The following is a 19,304-nucleotide window of genomic DNA, read 5'->3' on the forward strand; positions in this document are numbered from 1 at the left end:
TACTGCCTCTAAAGCTGGGTTACTGATTCAAACAGACATTTGGGAGGACAAATAATAAGGAAACTTTCAAAGATTGTTGACACCAAAAAAGTTCTACAATTAATTTTATTAATTAGAAACTAAAAAGCAGTTTCTGAGGTTTGAATGACATGAAATATACACAACAGTAACATTCCTACAATGTAGGTAGAGATTTTCAAATCAAATTATCAGGAAAAAGCTTGAATTACTCTTACTACTAACTCTTACAAAAGGGTAGCAGAGTCATTGGTAGAACAATTTTTTCCCTAGAATTGGATTTCCAATTCTTAAACACATGAAATGTTGTTCTAAGAACTTTTCTAAAAGAAGGAAAGATTTAACTTTTTGGTTCCTCACAGGATAATGAATTAGGATCACCAACAGAAAAAAGCATGTTAAATATCTCATAGATTTCAAAGTGGCTGGTGTAAAGTTTTTCTACCACAGTCATGTGCCACATAATGACATTTCGGTCAATGATGAACCATATATACAATGGTGGCTATAACATATAGCCTAGGTGCGTAATAAATAGGCTATACTATCTACGTTTGTGTAGAAACATACTATGATGTTTGCATAATGATGAAATTGCCTAACAATGCATTTCTCAGGAAATATCCACATCATTAAACAACATTATATGGGATTAATCCAAACTTAATGATGTTCACAATAGCAATTGTAAGTGTAATAATTGAGGCTACTCTAATAATCACTAAGGTTGTTGACAATAGTTAACCACTTCTTTTCAAAAAGAGAGAAAGAGCCCATGTGACACATGCACTTTTCACTATGCCAATTTCCCATTGGTAGCAATCCTGGGGGTACCTACACATGTCATAGACCCATAGGCAATGAGGTAGAGTGCGTTGAATGCCATGAGATAAATATGGATTATATTCTTGGAGTATGAATTTTGCCAGGTGATATGCAATATTTTTTTCCAATGAAAAAAGCATGGCTATAATATTGGAATAGAATGCAAAGGTCACATCAATATTTAGGATAAAATGGAGATTTCCAAGAAATCTTAGCAATTTATGGGGCCTTTATCAGTTAAAGACAAGTATCCATTCTTCTCTACTATTAGGAGTACTTTAATGGAAATATGGAGTCTCTCAATTTATTATGAATGGTTTAGAACTAATATAAATTCTATGGTTCTGGTACAAGATGACTTTCAAAGAATCAGAGCTTCTAGGATACCACCAACTGAAATTTAGGATGGCATATAAAGCCAGTCACAATCCAGCCCCACATAAGTTCTAGTATCATCTCTCATGATTCTCAGTGCATTTTCCACACTCTAGCCACAACGTGTGACTCAGTTGTGTGGAGAAGCCAGCACAGCCCTTTTCAAGTTACTGCATGGATGATGATGATGAAACAACAAAGTCAGGATGGGTGTGTACACAAGGTAAAACTGGCTAAACCCCTTCCTGTGCCTCATTCCCTGGTTCTGTTTAGTCACAGCATTATACCTTTGTATATGCCACATGCTCGGCCTGGAATCTGTTTAATGCCTGTTTTTTTTTTTTTTTTTCATTCTTCCCATAACTACTTCAAGCATTTTAATACTTCTTGTGTTTGAGCTTCCATATAACTTAGTATAGCATTTATCGTACTGTGTAACAATCATCTATTTAAAGTTATCTCTCCCACTTGAGTGTGAGCTTCTTCTAGAAGGCAGAGGAACTAACTTACTCACCTGTTTCTTCATGGACCTATTCAATTCCTGGCAGTACAATTTGCTGGACACCTCAGGAAAATTTTTAATGATTTTATCTTTCCCTGACTCTTAAAAGCCTGTATCAGTTCAACTCTGCCCTCTCACTAATCTCCCTGATCTAAATATTTTCTTACCTCCAACTATTATAGTTATCATATGACTAATGAATATATTCAGTGTGCCATGGTATATAAAAATTATTTAAGTATTTATTAATTTGCTGAAAGATTAATTCTTCAAATGACAAAACAATAAAGATAGGGTAACATTTGGACCAGTCATTAAACATATACAATAGGCAATTTTTTCTTTACTTTTTATATTTCATCTGTGGACAAACATAATTGTTGTCTTCCATTTTCAGTTTAAAACCAAAAGTGGAATTCAATATATTTATTAATCTTTATATTATACATTTAGATATTTTAAAATATCTAAAATATATTTCTAAAATCTACTCCAACATTAACTTCTTAGCCACTTTAATGGCATACATTGTGATTTAATACGCTTGTGAATAGGCCTCCCCATAAAAATTAAACAGACTTATTATCTGATCATTTTTCCAGAATCTAAAGTTTGAAGTGGCAGTGCTACTTTAGGCCAAATTTGAAGATATGGAAATTTGCTTGGTATTTTCTCTTCTAGATTTAGCATAATGCTTGGAAATGCAATATACTTACCCACTTTTTACCTAAGCCTTTTCATGATAAATTAAGCTGCCATATTTGATCTTACATCTAATTTCTGTAATATTATATTTTATTGCTATGCCAAATATTAGGATTTCACAGTAGAACATTCTGCTTTCACAAAGTCAGTTCACAACAGACTTTTGATTTATCAGAAATAAGACTTACTTCACCGATTATAATATGAAAGAAATATTAAAGCATATTTTATGTTCATATTGGTTAAATTGCAGAGTAATAACTTAGATTGCCTACAATTGACTAAAAAGGAGAGCTCTAGAGTATATTTTACACTGACTATAAGTAATTACAAACAAATTAGTATGACTCCTTCATATTTTTTTGCCTTCTTCCCGCTTCCTCCACCCACCTTTCCAGCTGTAGAATTCTTACAATAAATGTGGATTCTTGGATTATAAATCACTTATAACCAAACATCTTTTTTTATCCTAATTATAGTAATGGGATTTTTATATCAAAATTTTACTTATATTTTAGATAAGAAGTCAGTTAAAATTTCATTTCAAACATCTACTGATAGCCAATGCATTAAATTTAGATTATCCTAAAAAGTCTAAAATATATAAGGTGAAAATGTAAACATCAATTTTTTACTCACATGAAAGGTTATTTTAGGGACTCTAAAGGCATAAATGAAAGTATTTCCAGAATTTTACAGAATAACAAATAAATGAATAAATTTATTCTAAGTTTAAAAACCAAATGATGAATGTGGTAAAATGACCTATTATTGTAAAGTTTACAACTTATAAGACCGCAAAAGAGGTCATTTTTAAGAGATCAAGTTGCAAAGATGCCTATGGTTTTTGCATTTTATGATTCTACAGGGTCTCTTAGGTGTTTATTCTGGGCATAATTAGGAGAATACATTTCTTTTGACAGCAACTTGTACTCAAATTTAAAAGACATAAATATAATTTAAGAGACAGATTTACCTCAGGGTTCAAGAAGAATAAAATTATAAATAAGATTAATAATACCAGCCATTTATAGTAGGCAGATATAAAGAACAAAAATGATACTGATTTATGAGTCATATATTGAATATGAGTAGATCAGGTAATTTTTTTAAAAGGTATTATTTTTCCATTTTAATTTTACATAAAAATATGAAAATTAAATTTAAACAAAGGAAATAACTATGAGTCACATGACTGAAGAAATCTAAATGTACTTCTTATATTATATTTTATAGGTATAAAATAATTATATTTAAAAAGAATAAAACCTTCCAGTTATCATGTTTTCTTAAAACCCACCAAGTATTACATAAAAAATCCTGTACTTATTTTAGATTAACTATTTTTAAATATTATATAGACTAGCTATGGTTATATAAATGTCTCCTAAATGAAAATCAAAATTGTTAATAATTCTTGAGTCAGATAATTACAGATTTTAATATACTAAATTAAATTAATAATAATGCTTTCCAAAATCTCCTGTTATATGCCATTTAATATTCTATTGAATAGTTAATATGTAAAATAATTAACATTTTTAAAAGGCAATTTAATTTTAAAATTGAAATGAAGTATAGCTGTGTAAGTGTTGCTTAAGTACATTTACTGTGTCTTCCACTGAAAATGAGTTTGCTTAAAAAACTGTCTACCTGTGCAATTCTACTTTTTATTTTTCATTAAATAATAACTGATATAAACATAAGATTATGAAATATTCCTATGACTTGAATCACTGGGGGGCTATGCATTTTTTCTGCTTTCAATTTGTTTATTAGATGACTTCTGAAACCTAGACTACTCTCTTCTATTTTATGGTTTTATATCCTAAAGTGCTGACACAGTCATTCTGTGATCGATGCATGTTTAACAACCTTTTGTAGTTTATTGATCCTTGAGGAGACATACAAAAGACTCTTGTTACAATTACTGTGGTTGATTATTCAGTTAATATGAATAGAGTGATTATAAATTTGTGACTGGTGTAGTCTAAAGTTTTTATAATTGAAAAGGAGATTTTGAGTTAAATGTTAACTTTCTCATGTTGCATAAACCAACCTTATTTCTAGTGATTAGTAATAATGAAAGCAGATGCATTTCATATTACTTGAATAATACTAGGAAATAATAAGCCTTTTTTATTCATGAAGCTAAACACTATTCTTTCTTATATTATGAAAACATTTATGAACTATGATGATACACTAATGGCCCTTTAAAACTGATATAACAATTAAGATAATTTACATAAATCTGAATGTTGGGTTTTTTTGTTTTTTGTTTTTTGAGTCAGAGTCTCACTCTGTTGCCCGGGCTAGAGTGCCATGGCATCAGCCTAGCTCACAGCAACTTCAAACTCCTGGGCTCAAGTCATCCTACTGCCTCAGGTCGCCCGAGTAGCTGGGACTACAGGCACACACCACCATGCCCGGCTAATTTTTCTATATATTTTTAGTTGGCCAATTAATTTCTTTCTGTTTTTTTAGTAGAGATGGGGCCTGAGCCTCTTGCTCAGACTGGTTTCGAACTCCTGACCTTGAGCCATCTGCCCGCCTCGGCCTCCCAGAGTGCTAGGATACAGGCATGAGCCACCACGTCCGGCCTAAACCTAAATTTTTAAATTATACATTTATATAAAGAAAAAGTATAAAGATTAGATTTCTAAACTAGAGAACCAGTGGAAATTTGGGATTTTTTTAGTGAAAAATATACTGAGGTAATACCAAATCAAAAAGATCAGTGTAGTATATATAAAAGAATCACACAAGTGGTATTTGTGTTACCTCCTTACTTTGATGGATGTGGAGAGTTTCTTAGAATAATTTCAGCTATTACAGGAGATTTTTAATTAGCAATTTATTTTTAGAACTTCATCTTTTCAATACTAGTCATAACATTTGTACTTTTGTTATTCTACTTTTCTTTCTTCCCCATCTACTAATTAAAGATCTAAAGGTATTAAAGTTTAGAATCAAGAGTTACACATAACCCAATTCAGAATTTTGAGCTGTCCCTGCCTAAATGTCATCTAGCCTTCATTTTACAGTACAGTTTATTCTTTAACTAGTTAATAATGAAAAAATTAAAATATGGGCTATTAGGAGGTAATGGGTGGCAGAATATGAAGTCAAAATATGCCCATTATTGACATTCCACTAGTTATATCTTGTGCATGTTAGGTAATAATGAGGAAATGGGCAAGTACACATAGGAATGTTTGTTAATACTGAAGTGCAAGTTTACAGAAAAGGCCAGGTGAAAGTTTGGATTGTTCAGAATATGCCATTTTTTCAAGAGACAGATTCTTGCTCTGTTGCCCAGGCTGGAATGGAATGGTACCATCATATCTCACTGTATTTCTTGAACTCCTGGCCTCAAATGCTCCCCTCAGCCTCCCAAATAGCTAGGACTACTGGGATGTACCACCATACCAGGCTAATTTATATATATATTTTTTAGAGACAGAATCTTCCTATGTTGCCCAGGCTGGTCTCAAACTCCTGGCCTCAAGCAATCCTCTGGCCTCGGCCTCCCAAAATGCTGGGATTATAGGCATGAGCCACTGCACCTGGCTAAAATATCCCTTGTTATTGCTTAATTGCTTATACTCTTAAGTTTTATCTGTATGATATGATTACTGCATCTTGAAGATTCTTTTTGTTTTTCCCATAGTATCTAATTTAATGCTAGGAAAACCATAGCTTAAGAATTTAAGAAAATATTTAGTTGATCACAGATCTTATATAGGTGCCATTCATTAGAGGAACACAATTTAAAATCATAATGACTGATAAAATCATCCAGTCTATGAATTGTCCTGTTCACAGGTCTATGGTTATCAAAAGATAACATTTTAAGAATTCACTTTTACTTATGAGATTCTCTCAAACATTCTAATTAAGCATTATTTGTGACATATGTTATGATATTTCTATTTTGAATAGTAGTTCCTTGAATGCTTGACCTTAACAAAAGAAAACTGCCTAGAATAAAATCAAATCAAAAGATTTTATTATCATACAAAGTGAATTATATAGACAGAAAAAATAATATAATCTTTCTTTAATAATTTTGTTTGGTCTTTAATTTGTTTTTTGAATTCTACTACTGTAACTTTCATTTTAATGCCCTCACTCATTCATTATTTCATCTACAATTTTTTATCTACACTACTATATACTTGGTTCTAATCAAGGTACTGGCAGTAAAATGGTAAACAAGACATAGAAGAATTCTATCCTCATAGATCTTACATTGTGGGAGGAAATAGACCATAAAAAAGTAAAAAATAAACAAGATGATGAAATGGAGTTCCAGAGGTGGGATGTAAGGAAAGGCAAAATTAGATGTTCTGGGAAAACCTCTTTGACAAGACAACATTTGACTGGTGACTGAACAACAAATAGGAACCATTTGAATATGTGCTAGAAAAACAGCAATACAGTGTGGAGGACTAAGAAGAAGACAAAATGAATGGAATATAGTGTATAAGGGACAAGTTGGAGTGGAAGGCAGAAGTCAGAGCACGTGAGACTGCTGTGTCAAGGTGAGGAGTTTGAACTTTATTACAATTGCAGCGAGAAGCCACTGGATAGTGTCAGGATACGACCTGGCTTACTTTTTGAAAGATCACTCTGGTTGCTCTGTGAGAATGCATAGGGAGTGCTGAAGGAAGTAATAATGAAAGCAGGGAAACCAGGCTTTTTAAAGTATTATGATTTAAACTATTACTTTATGTATATATGCACATATTTTCTTTAATAATTTAAATATCAGCATGTACGCCTTACCATTTCTTTGAAATTACTTATGCTTAACATGAGCAGATCTGTTAAGAACTTCTACTGCACCAATATAGGTGGATTAATTTTCCTTTAGTTTCTTCTCACTTTATCTGGTACCTGTTTTTATAATTATAAGTACTTTAGATTTAAGGGTGAGTATTCTATATTCTACCCATGTTTCTTTTTTCTCAGGATGAAAATAGCTAGGAAAGGAGGAGCTATACCTGGTTTTTAATAGCTTTAAGTTTTATTGGCGACACTGTACCTGATGCACTTTATCCTTTTCCCCTTAAAGGTGCTCTTGTGCTTTGATGGATTCTTAGACTATCTAATTTTAATTAGCTTTATTTATGCTGGTGGCTGCCACCCTCCACTCAACCTAGATCTTACCCACCTCTCTGTAGCAGCTTTTCTTACTCTCTCCTTACACCACAGCTGGCAAGCAGGAAAAACCAATGGGAAAGTTCATATCTTTGGGCCTTTGGGGTGTCTGTTTCACCTGAGTATTCACTCTCTAAAATAATCTTATTCTTACTATTTTTTTGGATCTTTTCTCTACTAAATCTTAGTATGCCTGGAGATAATGCTTTCTTCTTTATCTTTCCTCCCTGCCAGGAAAAACTGGAATGACAAGCATTGGTTCTTTTTATTCTTTCTGGTAAAAAGAGTTATTTGTCTCCTGAGGGATTTTCCGGTCTTTTGTCTGAGTTATTAATTGCTCCCTCAGTTTTGTCCATCTTTCCAGATTGGAGAAAATTAAGTTCAGCTTTCAGGATTTTAATTAATCCCCTTCCTGACTCTTCCCACCACTGTGCTGCTCCAGAAGGGAATAGAGAGAGCAATTGTGCCAATTTCTAAGACACATTACCTCTTCCTTTCCCTGGCTGTCATTTTTCAGAGATTATGGTTATAATTCCATGCATAGATATATAGTTTCTATTATTATGTTAAGTGTAGAGGGTCCCAAAAGGCCTTGGATAATCAACAGGTTGGGGAAAAGAGATAGCAAAAAAAATGTGAGGCCAAAACCTCCATAAAGTTTAGGAGAGTCACAGAAAGTGATTGCTATAATGTATGTTACATGCCACGTTACATGCTCTAATTTATGTTCAGAGATAATCCATGTTAGTAGCTCCTAACCCTGTCCATGCATCTTGCTAGGACCATTCTACTTAGCAAACACATACGTAGTAAGTAAATGTATTAAATAAATACTATGTGGTACCAGGCACTGTTCTAGGAACTTTACACACAGTTATACAAATATCCACTCATTTATTATCACCACAACCCTAAGAAATAGGAGTTAGTATTATCTTCATTTTATAGATGAAATGAATCACAGAGAGGTTAAGTAACTTGCCCAAGGTCATATAGCTGGAAAGTACTAAAATCAGAATTCAAATTCAGGTAATTGGGCTACCTTGACCACGTTCCAAAACAATACACATATTGTTTCTACATATCAAAAATCTAGATTCCTAATTTAAGCCAGAGCTGAGACCAAAATACCAAAATATAGTGCCAGTCTCATGAATTCTCATGTATTAAATTCTAATCTCACTTAATAATCCCACAGTCCTAGGAGGTAGGTATCATTGTCTCAATTTTAAAGAAATAAAATAGGTAAAGCAAGTTAGTGGCAGAGCCAGCAGGGAAGTTTCTCAACTTCCAAAACCCTGGTTATAATGACTATACCTCTATTCTACTGTTTTAATGCAGAATATACTCCTTTGTAACATATATTTTAATCCTTTAACTGATTTCTATCAAATTCTAAATAAGCTCATTTTGATTTATTGCAATAATTTTATAATTCTGAATTATCTATTAAGTGTCTATTTTAAGGAAAATACTTATGCCTAATTTTATACATAGAATCCTAAAGAATAATTCTGAGGGTAGAAGTCCATGTTTGGATGATTAGTGTATGAATTAAGACACATAGGACTTGTCTAGGCACATTGTAATATTAGTTTTGTGAAACTCTGGTTATAGTAATAAATAGCTACTTTTACCCAAACCAATATCATTAAAAAAAAGATAATTAAGGCCGGGCGCTGTGGCTCACGCCTGTAATCCTAGCTCTTGGGAGGCCGAGGCGGGCGGATTGCTCAAGGTCAGGAGTTCAAAACCAGCCTGAGCAAGAGCGAGACCCCGTCTCTACTATAAATAGAAAGAAATTAATTGGCCAACTGATATATATATATAAAATTAGCCGGGCATGGTGGCGCATGCCTGTAGTCCCAGCTACTCGGGAGGCTGAGGCAGGAGGATCGCTTGAGCCCAGGAGTTTGAGGTTGCTGTGAGCTAGGCTGACGCCACGGCACTCACTCTAGCCTGGACAACAAAGTGAGACTCTGTCTCAAAAAAAAAAAAAAAAAAAAAAAAAAAAAAAAAAAAAAGATAATTAAAATTTCAGCCAGAAAAATTAACACATACATTGGAACCCATTCCTACATATTTTTATATTCTAACACTCAGTTACTATCTCTAACCTTTGGTTTGCTTATGAAAGCCAGTAAATCATGACAAATCCATACTCCAAAAAATTTATATTTAGGAGTCAGTGCTTTAGGAAAAAATATTAATTTATAAAGTAATATTTTTTCTAGAAACATCACTTACTTCTGCTTTTTTACGAGCTTCTATAGCTTTCATAAGCATCATATGTTGTCGCCTTCGCTCTCGTTCCTGTTAGGCCAGATAAAATTAGGGAAATAACTCAACCACAGTTAACAGTTTGATTTTCAAATGGAAAAACAAACAAACAAACAAAAAAAAACCCAAAAAACTTATTACAGCATGTTTAGCATTTATAGACAAGTCACAGTAAATACTAAATATAAGACAAGAATGGCCAGTCTGTGCATGTTTTAGTTCAGGTTTAGAAAGCGAATACAAGAACAATCAAAAGCAAAAAGGTAAAGCAATGAACATGGAGACAGTGTAAACAGAAGCATACAAGATTTACTTATGGTCAGTTGTGATGCTCCTTCAAAAGCTGGCAGAACAAAAAGCATAATGGTTGGCTGGAACAGGTCAGTTACCTTACATCTGCTATTTGAAAAACCATAAATACTATGGCCAATTAAACTAAAGGTTGTGTTCTTAAATTTTTAGATCAGGAAGAAATTGATTTATAGTCATTTTCACTAAATGGTTTTAGAATTGGTTATTTTTATTTCAAGGACAAAATCATTTTGTAAATCCAATAAGCCACCACCAAATTAGAAAGTTTTTTAAAATGCTTTTATACCAATTTAGTTAAACTAGTCTTGTTTCATCTGTAACACCAACGAAATGGGATAGTCCTAGTTACTGATGTCTGCCACTTGATGCACTATTTAAAGCCACAAAAGCTGCACCATGGGCTAATAAGTAGAATCTGAAAAGAACGGTATGAAAATAAGGCAAGGACTACCTTAATTTGATAATCTCGCTTTATTTTTAAATTTTAGAAATCACATATTTATAATATATGATCAATTTTTTAAAGTATATTTGGTCCCCTCAAAGGGATATTTCTAAAAGTATTTCTAAAATTTGTCTATAAAACCAGAATATATTAATATTTCATATTCTCTCATCAAGCAAACTCAAAATTCCCACTGTATTCAATGGCAGTTTTGCATCTAGAATGATGGGAGAATATAGGTCATAATTGTATCTAATTGTATAGTGATCCAACTTTCCTTGTGACATCAGTAATGTGAATTTTTAGAGAGTAGCCTTATTTAAGGCTTGTACAATTCAGTGGAAAATCTTGGAGATGCATCATACTTCTTTGTAGACAGACAAGCAGATGTATGCAATGCACTGTGCTGTAAAGCCATGCAGCAGTATGTAATATGACAGCAGCCAGTGCTACACTTTATGCATTGCTATGACAACCATATCACAACCAAATCACAATGCGGTGTTAGATGTACAAAAATAAACATACCCATACCATATCTAGTCTATGCCTCTCCAACTCCTGGTAGAAAGAGTTGGCACAACATTATGAAACAGAAATCACAGAGTCATAAAACCAATTTTTAACCCCCCAAAAGACACCAATACCAAAGCAAGGCAATCAACTGTAAGATGAAAGAAAAACTTAAGCAGAAATTATATGGGAAATTTTTAAAGAACATATTTTGAAGATTTCCCCCACATAGATTTGAGCAATATTATAAAATGTACATTTCAACAGTTATATAACTATATGTATACAGACCTGATGTTTCAGAAGAACGGCTTGTTGTCTTCTCATTTCTTTTTCCTTAAAAATAAGAAACTTTTAATATATGATTTTTAGGGAAGATTTAGAACATGCTGAAAATACTAAAAGAAACTTTTCTGAGATTCTGTAGTCTTCCATTAGATTGAACCATATGAAATTGCCAATATTCAATTACCTTTTACTTATAAAATGGCAATCCAATTTCACATGGTTCTACCTAATACATAAAAATCATAGCAAGGATCTTTCCTCAGTAGCCATTTCATCTTAAAATTCAATGAATGACCTACTAGCACACTTCAATGGCTCATTCCCTGAACTGACTAGCTAGATAGTCAGAGCATAGATGCAACTCACACATGTATTTTAAAATTAATTTAATACATTATGGTGCAATCCTCAAGTCTAGCTGATTAGAACTCTCTTCACTCTAAATTTAAACTCCTTAACGTACTCTACTTAACATTTTTTCATTTCTATACAATGCATATGAATGAAAGTGACAAAGATTATAATCGGTTTGAGATTTTCATGCCCACCTATGACTCAGGGGACCATCTCAAGGGGATGGAGCTTAATGCAAACCATTCTAGGAATGTCACCAATTTCAATATTTTTATAAAAGTAAAACCTGGATGAAATTATTCTTAAAGGCAGGCATGAAAAGAGCTAGAAATCTTAAAAATAAAGTAATACAGAAAAGATAACAAACAGTTCTCTGGCTTTATGAGGTAAACTTGTGGTGACTGTTTCTAGCACCAGCACTAGAAGTTTGCTCAGCTGCCCCCTTGCAATATTCAGTTATCACAATTGTAAGGTAAGGAATGGGAGGGGAGGAGAAGGGATAACTCTCATGTGCTTCATGCCAGAAAATCAAAATGAAACCCCCAAATACTTGACCTTAAAATAATTAACAATGGCTAATTTTATTATTGGTAAATAACAGTTGATAAAAGTTTAGTTTTTGTTTCTGTAGGCTCTTCATTTTTAATAGATGAAATAAATGCTGGATATTAACAAAGAGAAAGTTTAAAGGGGAGAATCAGATTTGAGACACAATTTGGAACATAAACATCAATGACATACAAAATAGTTTTGGGAAGATCATTCTTATCCAGCAAAACTATATACAGGTATTAAGCAAAAGTTTGCATTTCTGATTTGATATTTCATATTTAAAGAGCTCAAAGCATCACATAAAATCTGTACAATGAAAAAAAATGATATACATATAATATACACAGAAATAAAGGCACACATTATACACATGTTGTATCTGCTAAACATACTTTTTAGATAGCCATTGAGGAAAGCTATTTTTGTCATATAATTGATGCTAGTATAACATATAGTTTTTATTTTTGAAAAATAAAAACTCTGATTCTCATCTAAACTAACCTTTATTCGTTTCTCGGCCTCCAATAATTTGGCATTTGCCGCTTCTTCCTTCTTTTTCTTTTTAGCCTGTGCATGCAAAACAGGTCTCAAAGTCATGCAACAGCAGCACTACAACTTGCAAATAATCTCAGACTTGAAATGAAGCTACATGCCTCACAACATACAAAACAATATGTAACATACATGTAGACAATTACAGATTTCCCCCAGTTAATGCTATATTTAACATACTAGTTTTGTTTCTAATTTACAGATTAGCATTAAAATGTGCAAAATTTAATAGATTCATAAGAATATGGCAGCTTTTCTTCTTCTGGCTTTGTTAAAAGTTGAAATAATTGAGTGCTTATGATTTTTTTTGCTATTTTTTGTTTTTCTGATTTAAATTAAAATGTAATCACTGTAAAGATACAGAAAACAAGATAGATTTTAACTGACAAATAAAAATTATATCAAGAACAAATCAGTGATATTTAAAAATGTACATCTACTTTATTTGAAATTTCTTATTAATATTTGAAATTTGAGATAAAAGAAATCCATGATTTGGCTATATAAACTAAATGAAACATTAAATCTGATTTTCCTGATCACTGTATATTGTGGTTAAATTCAAGCATTTGTTTTTTAACAGAATGGTAACTTGTACTCTTTCATGTAGCATATTTTGACAATCAAGATCATGCTATCAAATGTGAGTTTTATAATCTTAAAGTCATTAACTAGCTAGTATTTTCTTAACTATCCAGCAATTATTGTCAATTTGCTTTAAAACAGAAATATTTTCAATTTATGGGTTTTAAAATTAATTTGAAATGGGTAAGGAAATACATGTGTATATCTAGGAAGAAAAAACTAACATAGAATACTTGAGCTATTTGGAGTCCTCAGGGAATAAACTGTTCTCTAAAGAATAATTTCCTGAATAGCTGAGAGGTTATAATAATTTTAAACATTAAAAGTTTATTTTCACTGTTTTGGATGGAAATAATTTTGAGACATATGCTTGCTTAGACACAGTACACTAAACATAATTTGGCTTTTTCTTGATGACTCAGGGCAATTGTTTTGAATATCAGTTATTATACTGCACAATTCCAAAGAGTAATACCTTTGGGCGATTAAGGTGTTGAAAATTGCTTGCTATTCAACTAAAAAATTATAGTTGCTAGGCTTTTGAGTTCCTATATATGCTAGGTGGTGTTTTTCTGTATTTTCCCTTGCTGTCTTTTGGCTATTTTGCTATTGCCAATATATGTCCTCTATCCCTATTCTAATCAGCTTATAGGAAATGGGGATATGCTAGAAAACAGAAAATCCAGTAAAACTGTTTCTACATTTAAAATCTATATTTATAATCTATCATGGGATTAGGAAAAAAAGCAAAAAAATTTACTTTCATTTTTGGAATGTTTACCTTTGTAAACATCGATTTCTAAGTTAAAAGTAATATCTGACAATAATCCCTAATGACTCCTCTATACGTAAAGAAAAGGAAGTTCTTTACTTGTATAAAAGTAATGAGTTTTAGCACACGAATTTCATGACAACTATATTGGCTGCTCAGCAGTTTTCCTATACTTTTTGTTTCATTTCCTCGGTTTTTACGGTAAGAATTAGATGAATTTGCTAAAATTAAAGGTTCAGATAAAGTCTTACTCTATGCATTATGTCTAAAGAGAATTTCTGATGAACAAATTAATTCATATTAGTGGAAAGAACATGTAGGCAAGATTTTTATTTTGCAGATTTAAAAATATATGACTATATTATTTTAATTATATTAAATTTTAGAAATATACCTCTAGAATTTGTTGTGCTCGAAGTTCTTTTTCCATTCTGATTTGCTGTATTCTCTTAATTTTTTCCTGTAGAAAAAAATTATAATTTAAGTTAATAAAATAAATTAAATATTTAGGTAAAGAGTATTTAAGTGGAATCAAATAATTGAAGACATAAATTATTAATTTTCTGTAAGTACAAAATTACTAAAGACTGTCCATGCTGGATATAAATATTTATTTAGTATATCATATATATTTTCATGTCTTAAATTAACATTTTACACAATGTCTCATAATAATTTATAAAGTACAAATGCTAAATAAATATACAGAAACCAGGTAAACCAAGCTGATTAAACTCATATAGTCTGAGGATCTTCATAAATATCTGTAATTGCAAATAATACTTAATTTGAAATAAATATAGGACAGAATAGAAGAAAAAATAGTGTATCAGAAATCAGAAAGTATAAGGCTGATCCTGGGTTATTGTCATTTATTGAATGATCTTGTGCAAATAATAACTATTCTTCTATAAAAGAGGGAGAAGTGCTTGTCCTTTCTCACTTTGTCATGATTAAATAAAAAATGCTTTAAAAAGTAGACAGTGTAGGCCGGGCGCTGTGGCTCACGCCTGTAATCCTAGCTCTTGGGAGGCCGAGGCGGGCGGATTGCTCAAGGTCAGGAGTTCAAAACCAGCCTGAGCAAGAGCGAGACCCCGTCTCTACTATAAATAGAAAGAAATTAATTGGCCAACTGATATATATATAAAAAATTAGCCGGGCATGGTGGCGCATGCCTGTAGTCCCAGCTACTCGGGAGGCTGAGGCAGGAGGATCGCTTGAGCCCAGGAGTTTGAGGTTGCTGTGAGCTAGGCTGACGCCACGGCACTCACTCTAGCCTGGACAAAAAAGTGAGACTCTGTCTCAAAAAAAAAAAAAAAAAAAAAAAAAAAAAGTAGACAGTGTAACTGTAATAGATTATTAATAGACTATTAATAGATTATTAATAATTTCCATTCTAAAATTTACTTCATATGCTGAATAACATGATAATATGACATTACTTTAACTACCACAATTAGCCCATTTCAGAAATAATTTGTAACCTTATTTAAAAATGGATTAATTAAAATTTAACATTCCAGGGAATTATTTATATGACATAATTGGTGTACACATTGTCTAAATGTAATGAACTTGTTATTGCTTATGTTTTATAATTTAGTGACCATGTAAATTTTGATAAGAATTTACATTGTGATTTAAAAAAATATTTCATATGCTATGAGCACATTGTTAGCAATTTCATGTTCATAAATCTCTTTGTAAGCACCAAATTGGCATTGATGAGAATAAACACAAGTTTTCAAAAAAAAAACACCCAAAGTTTTCTGCCCAAATTCTTGCAAATTATACTTGTCCTAGAATTTCTGGAGGCAACATATTTTATACTGCTGTATCACAATACCTAGTCCAATTTCCAGATGGTACTTGTACCTTCTGAAGCTATACTTTAAAATGCATTTAAATTTATTTCTCTTTTTGTACACTGATGTTATTGATTCTCTGAAGGGGTCTACTGCAGGATAATGAGATTTTAGGAATTACTGTTCTAATTTTAGTAGACTGATTACATTCTATAATTTTGCTGTTAGTGATCCTATATTGGTACTGAATATTGATTACAGCTTACCAAAAATAAAAACCCCAAAGTATATTTTTCATGTCATTTCAAGTCTTAGAAGATTGTATTTGATCTATATTTGAAGTATTTATTTCGATTAGAACTTGAGACCTAAGAAAAGCATACTCTTGATATAATTTTTCCATTCTTTTCAATCATAAGATTATAAGGTGGCATATGTTTTCAAGTAAGCAAAAGCCATTCATTGTTCTCTTACACACAGAGATATGGAATCTTGGGCTTAAGTAAATTCTCTAAAGCTTTATCTTAATTGTCCAAGTGATATATATATACATATATATATATCATATACACACACATATATATGAATGCTAGTACTTTCATTAGCATGTAAACATTATAAATTATTATAATATAGGTTAACTTCATAATGCTGAATATTCAACCACTGAGCTGGTCACTTTGCCTAAAGTCCAATAGTAAATACAGAGCCTTGGTTAGATTCCAATGCCTGTACACCTCCTGCTTCATAATAATGCTTCTTCAACCTTTCACAAAACTGCCTTAAGGACTATCTGGTGATATTTTTGGCTTACTGAGTGGAAAAAATAATCCCAGGGATGAGAAGCACACGCCACTATTTTATTCTAAATCTAATGCTGACTTTAAAATAGGTATTATACAACAGACTGTGTGAGTAGAACTGTTTTATACTTTTATTCACATAGTTGGCAATAAAGAATATGTCAGATGATACTCTAAGATTAGCCTCAGATAAATTTCTTGATAAAAATTAAGACCAGTTCATTTGTATTAATGTTGCTGTAACCTTTGGATTCCATTGCTTTTTCAATGAACAGCAAAGACCATGTGGATTTAGGTTGTAGCCACTTAAAGACTTTAGGATCACAAAGCTGAATTAAAAGTATGGATGGGATCTAATGGATCTCTAGCTATCAGGAAACAGAATGAGCTATAAAAAAAAAAAGCATAATGGAAACAACAGTATTTTACTTAAAAATGAAAAGTGAACTTATTTTACACACACACACACACATACATATACATATATTATTCTGTAAATATATTTTAACAAATGCATTCATTAGCCAATCTTACAATGTTTAGCAGTCATGACTGACAAACCAAGGAATTCAAGTTTATAATTGATTACTTTAAATTATGGTAAAAGAGTATAACTATATTGTTTCATGTTTTATATATATCTTTAAAAATCTGAGCATTTGTTTTGTGCCACACACAGGGGTAGGCACTTTACACTCATTATCTCACTAATCTTCAGATATGCAATTCTTCTTTTACAATGGAGGAAACAGAGACTTAGAGGTTAAGTTATTCATCTAAGGACACAAAATTATTAAGCAGCAGAGCCCATATTTAACTCTAGGCTGCCTGACTACAAATTCTAAATTCCGAATCCCAACTCTGTATCAACCCTCTCTATAGCTTTAGTCAATACTGAGAAAAGGCTTAGAGATAATCACATCAAATCCTAATTGAGCTATTTATTTAGCAGCTATTTTCATGGTAACACATCTGATTTCATCTCACACTTAGAAATAACTACTTGCTGTTTAAAATTTTTTTAAAAATAGTACTTTCTCCCCATTTCCTTTTTGATTAAATGTTAATACAAGTATCTGGATAGATGATAGAGTAGTTTACACACTCCCATCTTAAATGAACTTGAATACTTTCTCACTTAATATTTTACCTTCAAGAATTTAAAAATTACCTACTGACTTAACCTTAATTTTGAAAACCACATAGGGAGAGATATTGTAGATATAAGACAGAACTCTGGATATGCTAAAAAAAAAATAGTATTGTTATTTTTTTGCAGAAGCAATTTTTAAGTAACTCTGAAAGAATCCAGAAGCAATGAGGGCAAATCTTATCATATATAACTTGAATTTAATTTTAATTTTTTACTAATATTTTACATATTTTGGAACAGTAAGCTTTTCTTATCGAGATTTGAACATTCAAGCAATATATTTCATTCACTAATATATTAATTTTAAAAAGTCTGAAAATTGTTCAAGATGTCAACTTATATTTAAAGTCTACAAGGATATTAAAAGTACTTATACAAACTTACCATTTGGAAATCATTTTTTTAAAAACTTGGAAGTAAAAGATTTTAAAAAGTGAGGTAAAATTTTAGCTAATGGAAGAGATCAACTTTCTAAATAAGATATATAACATAAATGTGAAATACAGTTATTTAAGAAATTAAAGATAATGTATATATAGAAATAAATCCTCAAAATAAGGTCCACGTTTTAAAAGTCAGTTCCAAAGCATAAACATACCTGCTGTTTCATAATCTTTATCTGTTCTTTTTGTTTTCGCTTCTCCTCAGCAGCCATTATTGCTGTGATGAGAAACCAAAGTATAGGTATCAGAGAAAGAATGAAGAAGAAGAGGCTCTTATGAATCCCCCAATACTCTCTTCAAGTTTATGTTTTTATTTAAATTACCCACCTTGCTGTTTTTTAGCTTCTTTAGCAACCCGAGCTTGTTCCTGCTTTTGAAGTTTTCTCAAAAGCTTTATTTGTGCTGCTTGCCTGGCTATTTCTGAAAAACACAAAATTTCAAAGAATCTTATTAACAACTTTACACAACTGATAACTTAATAACTATGTGAAAATAAAATGATCATGAATGATATAATATTTAAGAGACTTGCCTAAAGATTAGACAGATGTGAAGTAGGAGAGTAGTGTGGTAGAAAATGTCATGTTTATTTCCCTCAGAAATTGTCAAATTATTTCATCAAAGATGAGTACACGGAAATCCATAAAAATGTTTCCCTTAATCCTCATCAGAGAGGCTATTTAAGTACATTTTTTTCACATTTCCAGTAAACCCCACTTAGTAGGAAAGTAGCTGTTATATGTAAGAATAGAACAGTTTCGGTCTTAAAATACTAAAACATATAAAAAAGGGATAAGACCTCAAAATAAAACAAATACAAAATCCCCTCCCCTACAAACTTAGTATTAAACATTTC

General features: G+C 31.6%; 1 protein-coding gene across 23 annotated transcripts in view; it reads right to left on the reverse strand.

Annotated features, from left to right (window-relative positions):
• Window positions 1–19,304, reverse strand: part of BAZ2B (bromodomain adjacent to zinc finger domain 2B) — a 248,145-nt gene that overhangs the window by 52,935 nt on the left and 175,906 nt on the right. For 13 of the 23 annotated variants that reach the window (XM_012745219.3, XM_076005575.1, XM_012745210.3 and 10 more), the window contains 7 exons: window positions 18,776–18,868; window positions 18,604–18,665; window positions 14,639–14,704; window positions 12,837–12,902; window positions 11,433–11,477; window positions 11,157–11,189; window positions 9,839–9,904 (listed from right to left, as the gene is read on the reverse strand). In XM_012745219.3, the coding sequence (XP_012600673.2) occupies window positions 9,839–9,904; window positions 11,157–11,189; window positions 11,433–11,477; window positions 12,837–12,902; window positions 14,639–14,704; window positions 18,604–18,665; window positions 18,776–18,868 (431 nt within the window). The remainder of the gene's footprint in view (window positions 1–9,838; window positions 9,905–11,156; window positions 11,190–11,432; window positions 11,478–12,836; window positions 12,903–14,638; window positions 14,705–18,603; window positions 18,666–18,775; window positions 18,869–19,304) is intronic. The other 10 variants (XM_012745221.3, XM_076005574.1, XM_012745216.3 and 7 more) reach the window with 5 other exon arrangements.

The sequence above is a fragment of the Microcebus murinus genome, chromosome 8, assembly GCF_040939455.1.
Source record: "Microcebus murinus isolate Inina chromosome 8, M.murinus_Inina_mat1.0, whole genome shotgun sequence".
Taxonomy (NCBI): Eukaryota; Metazoa; Chordata; class Mammalia; order Primates; family Cheirogaleidae; genus Microcebus; species Microcebus murinus.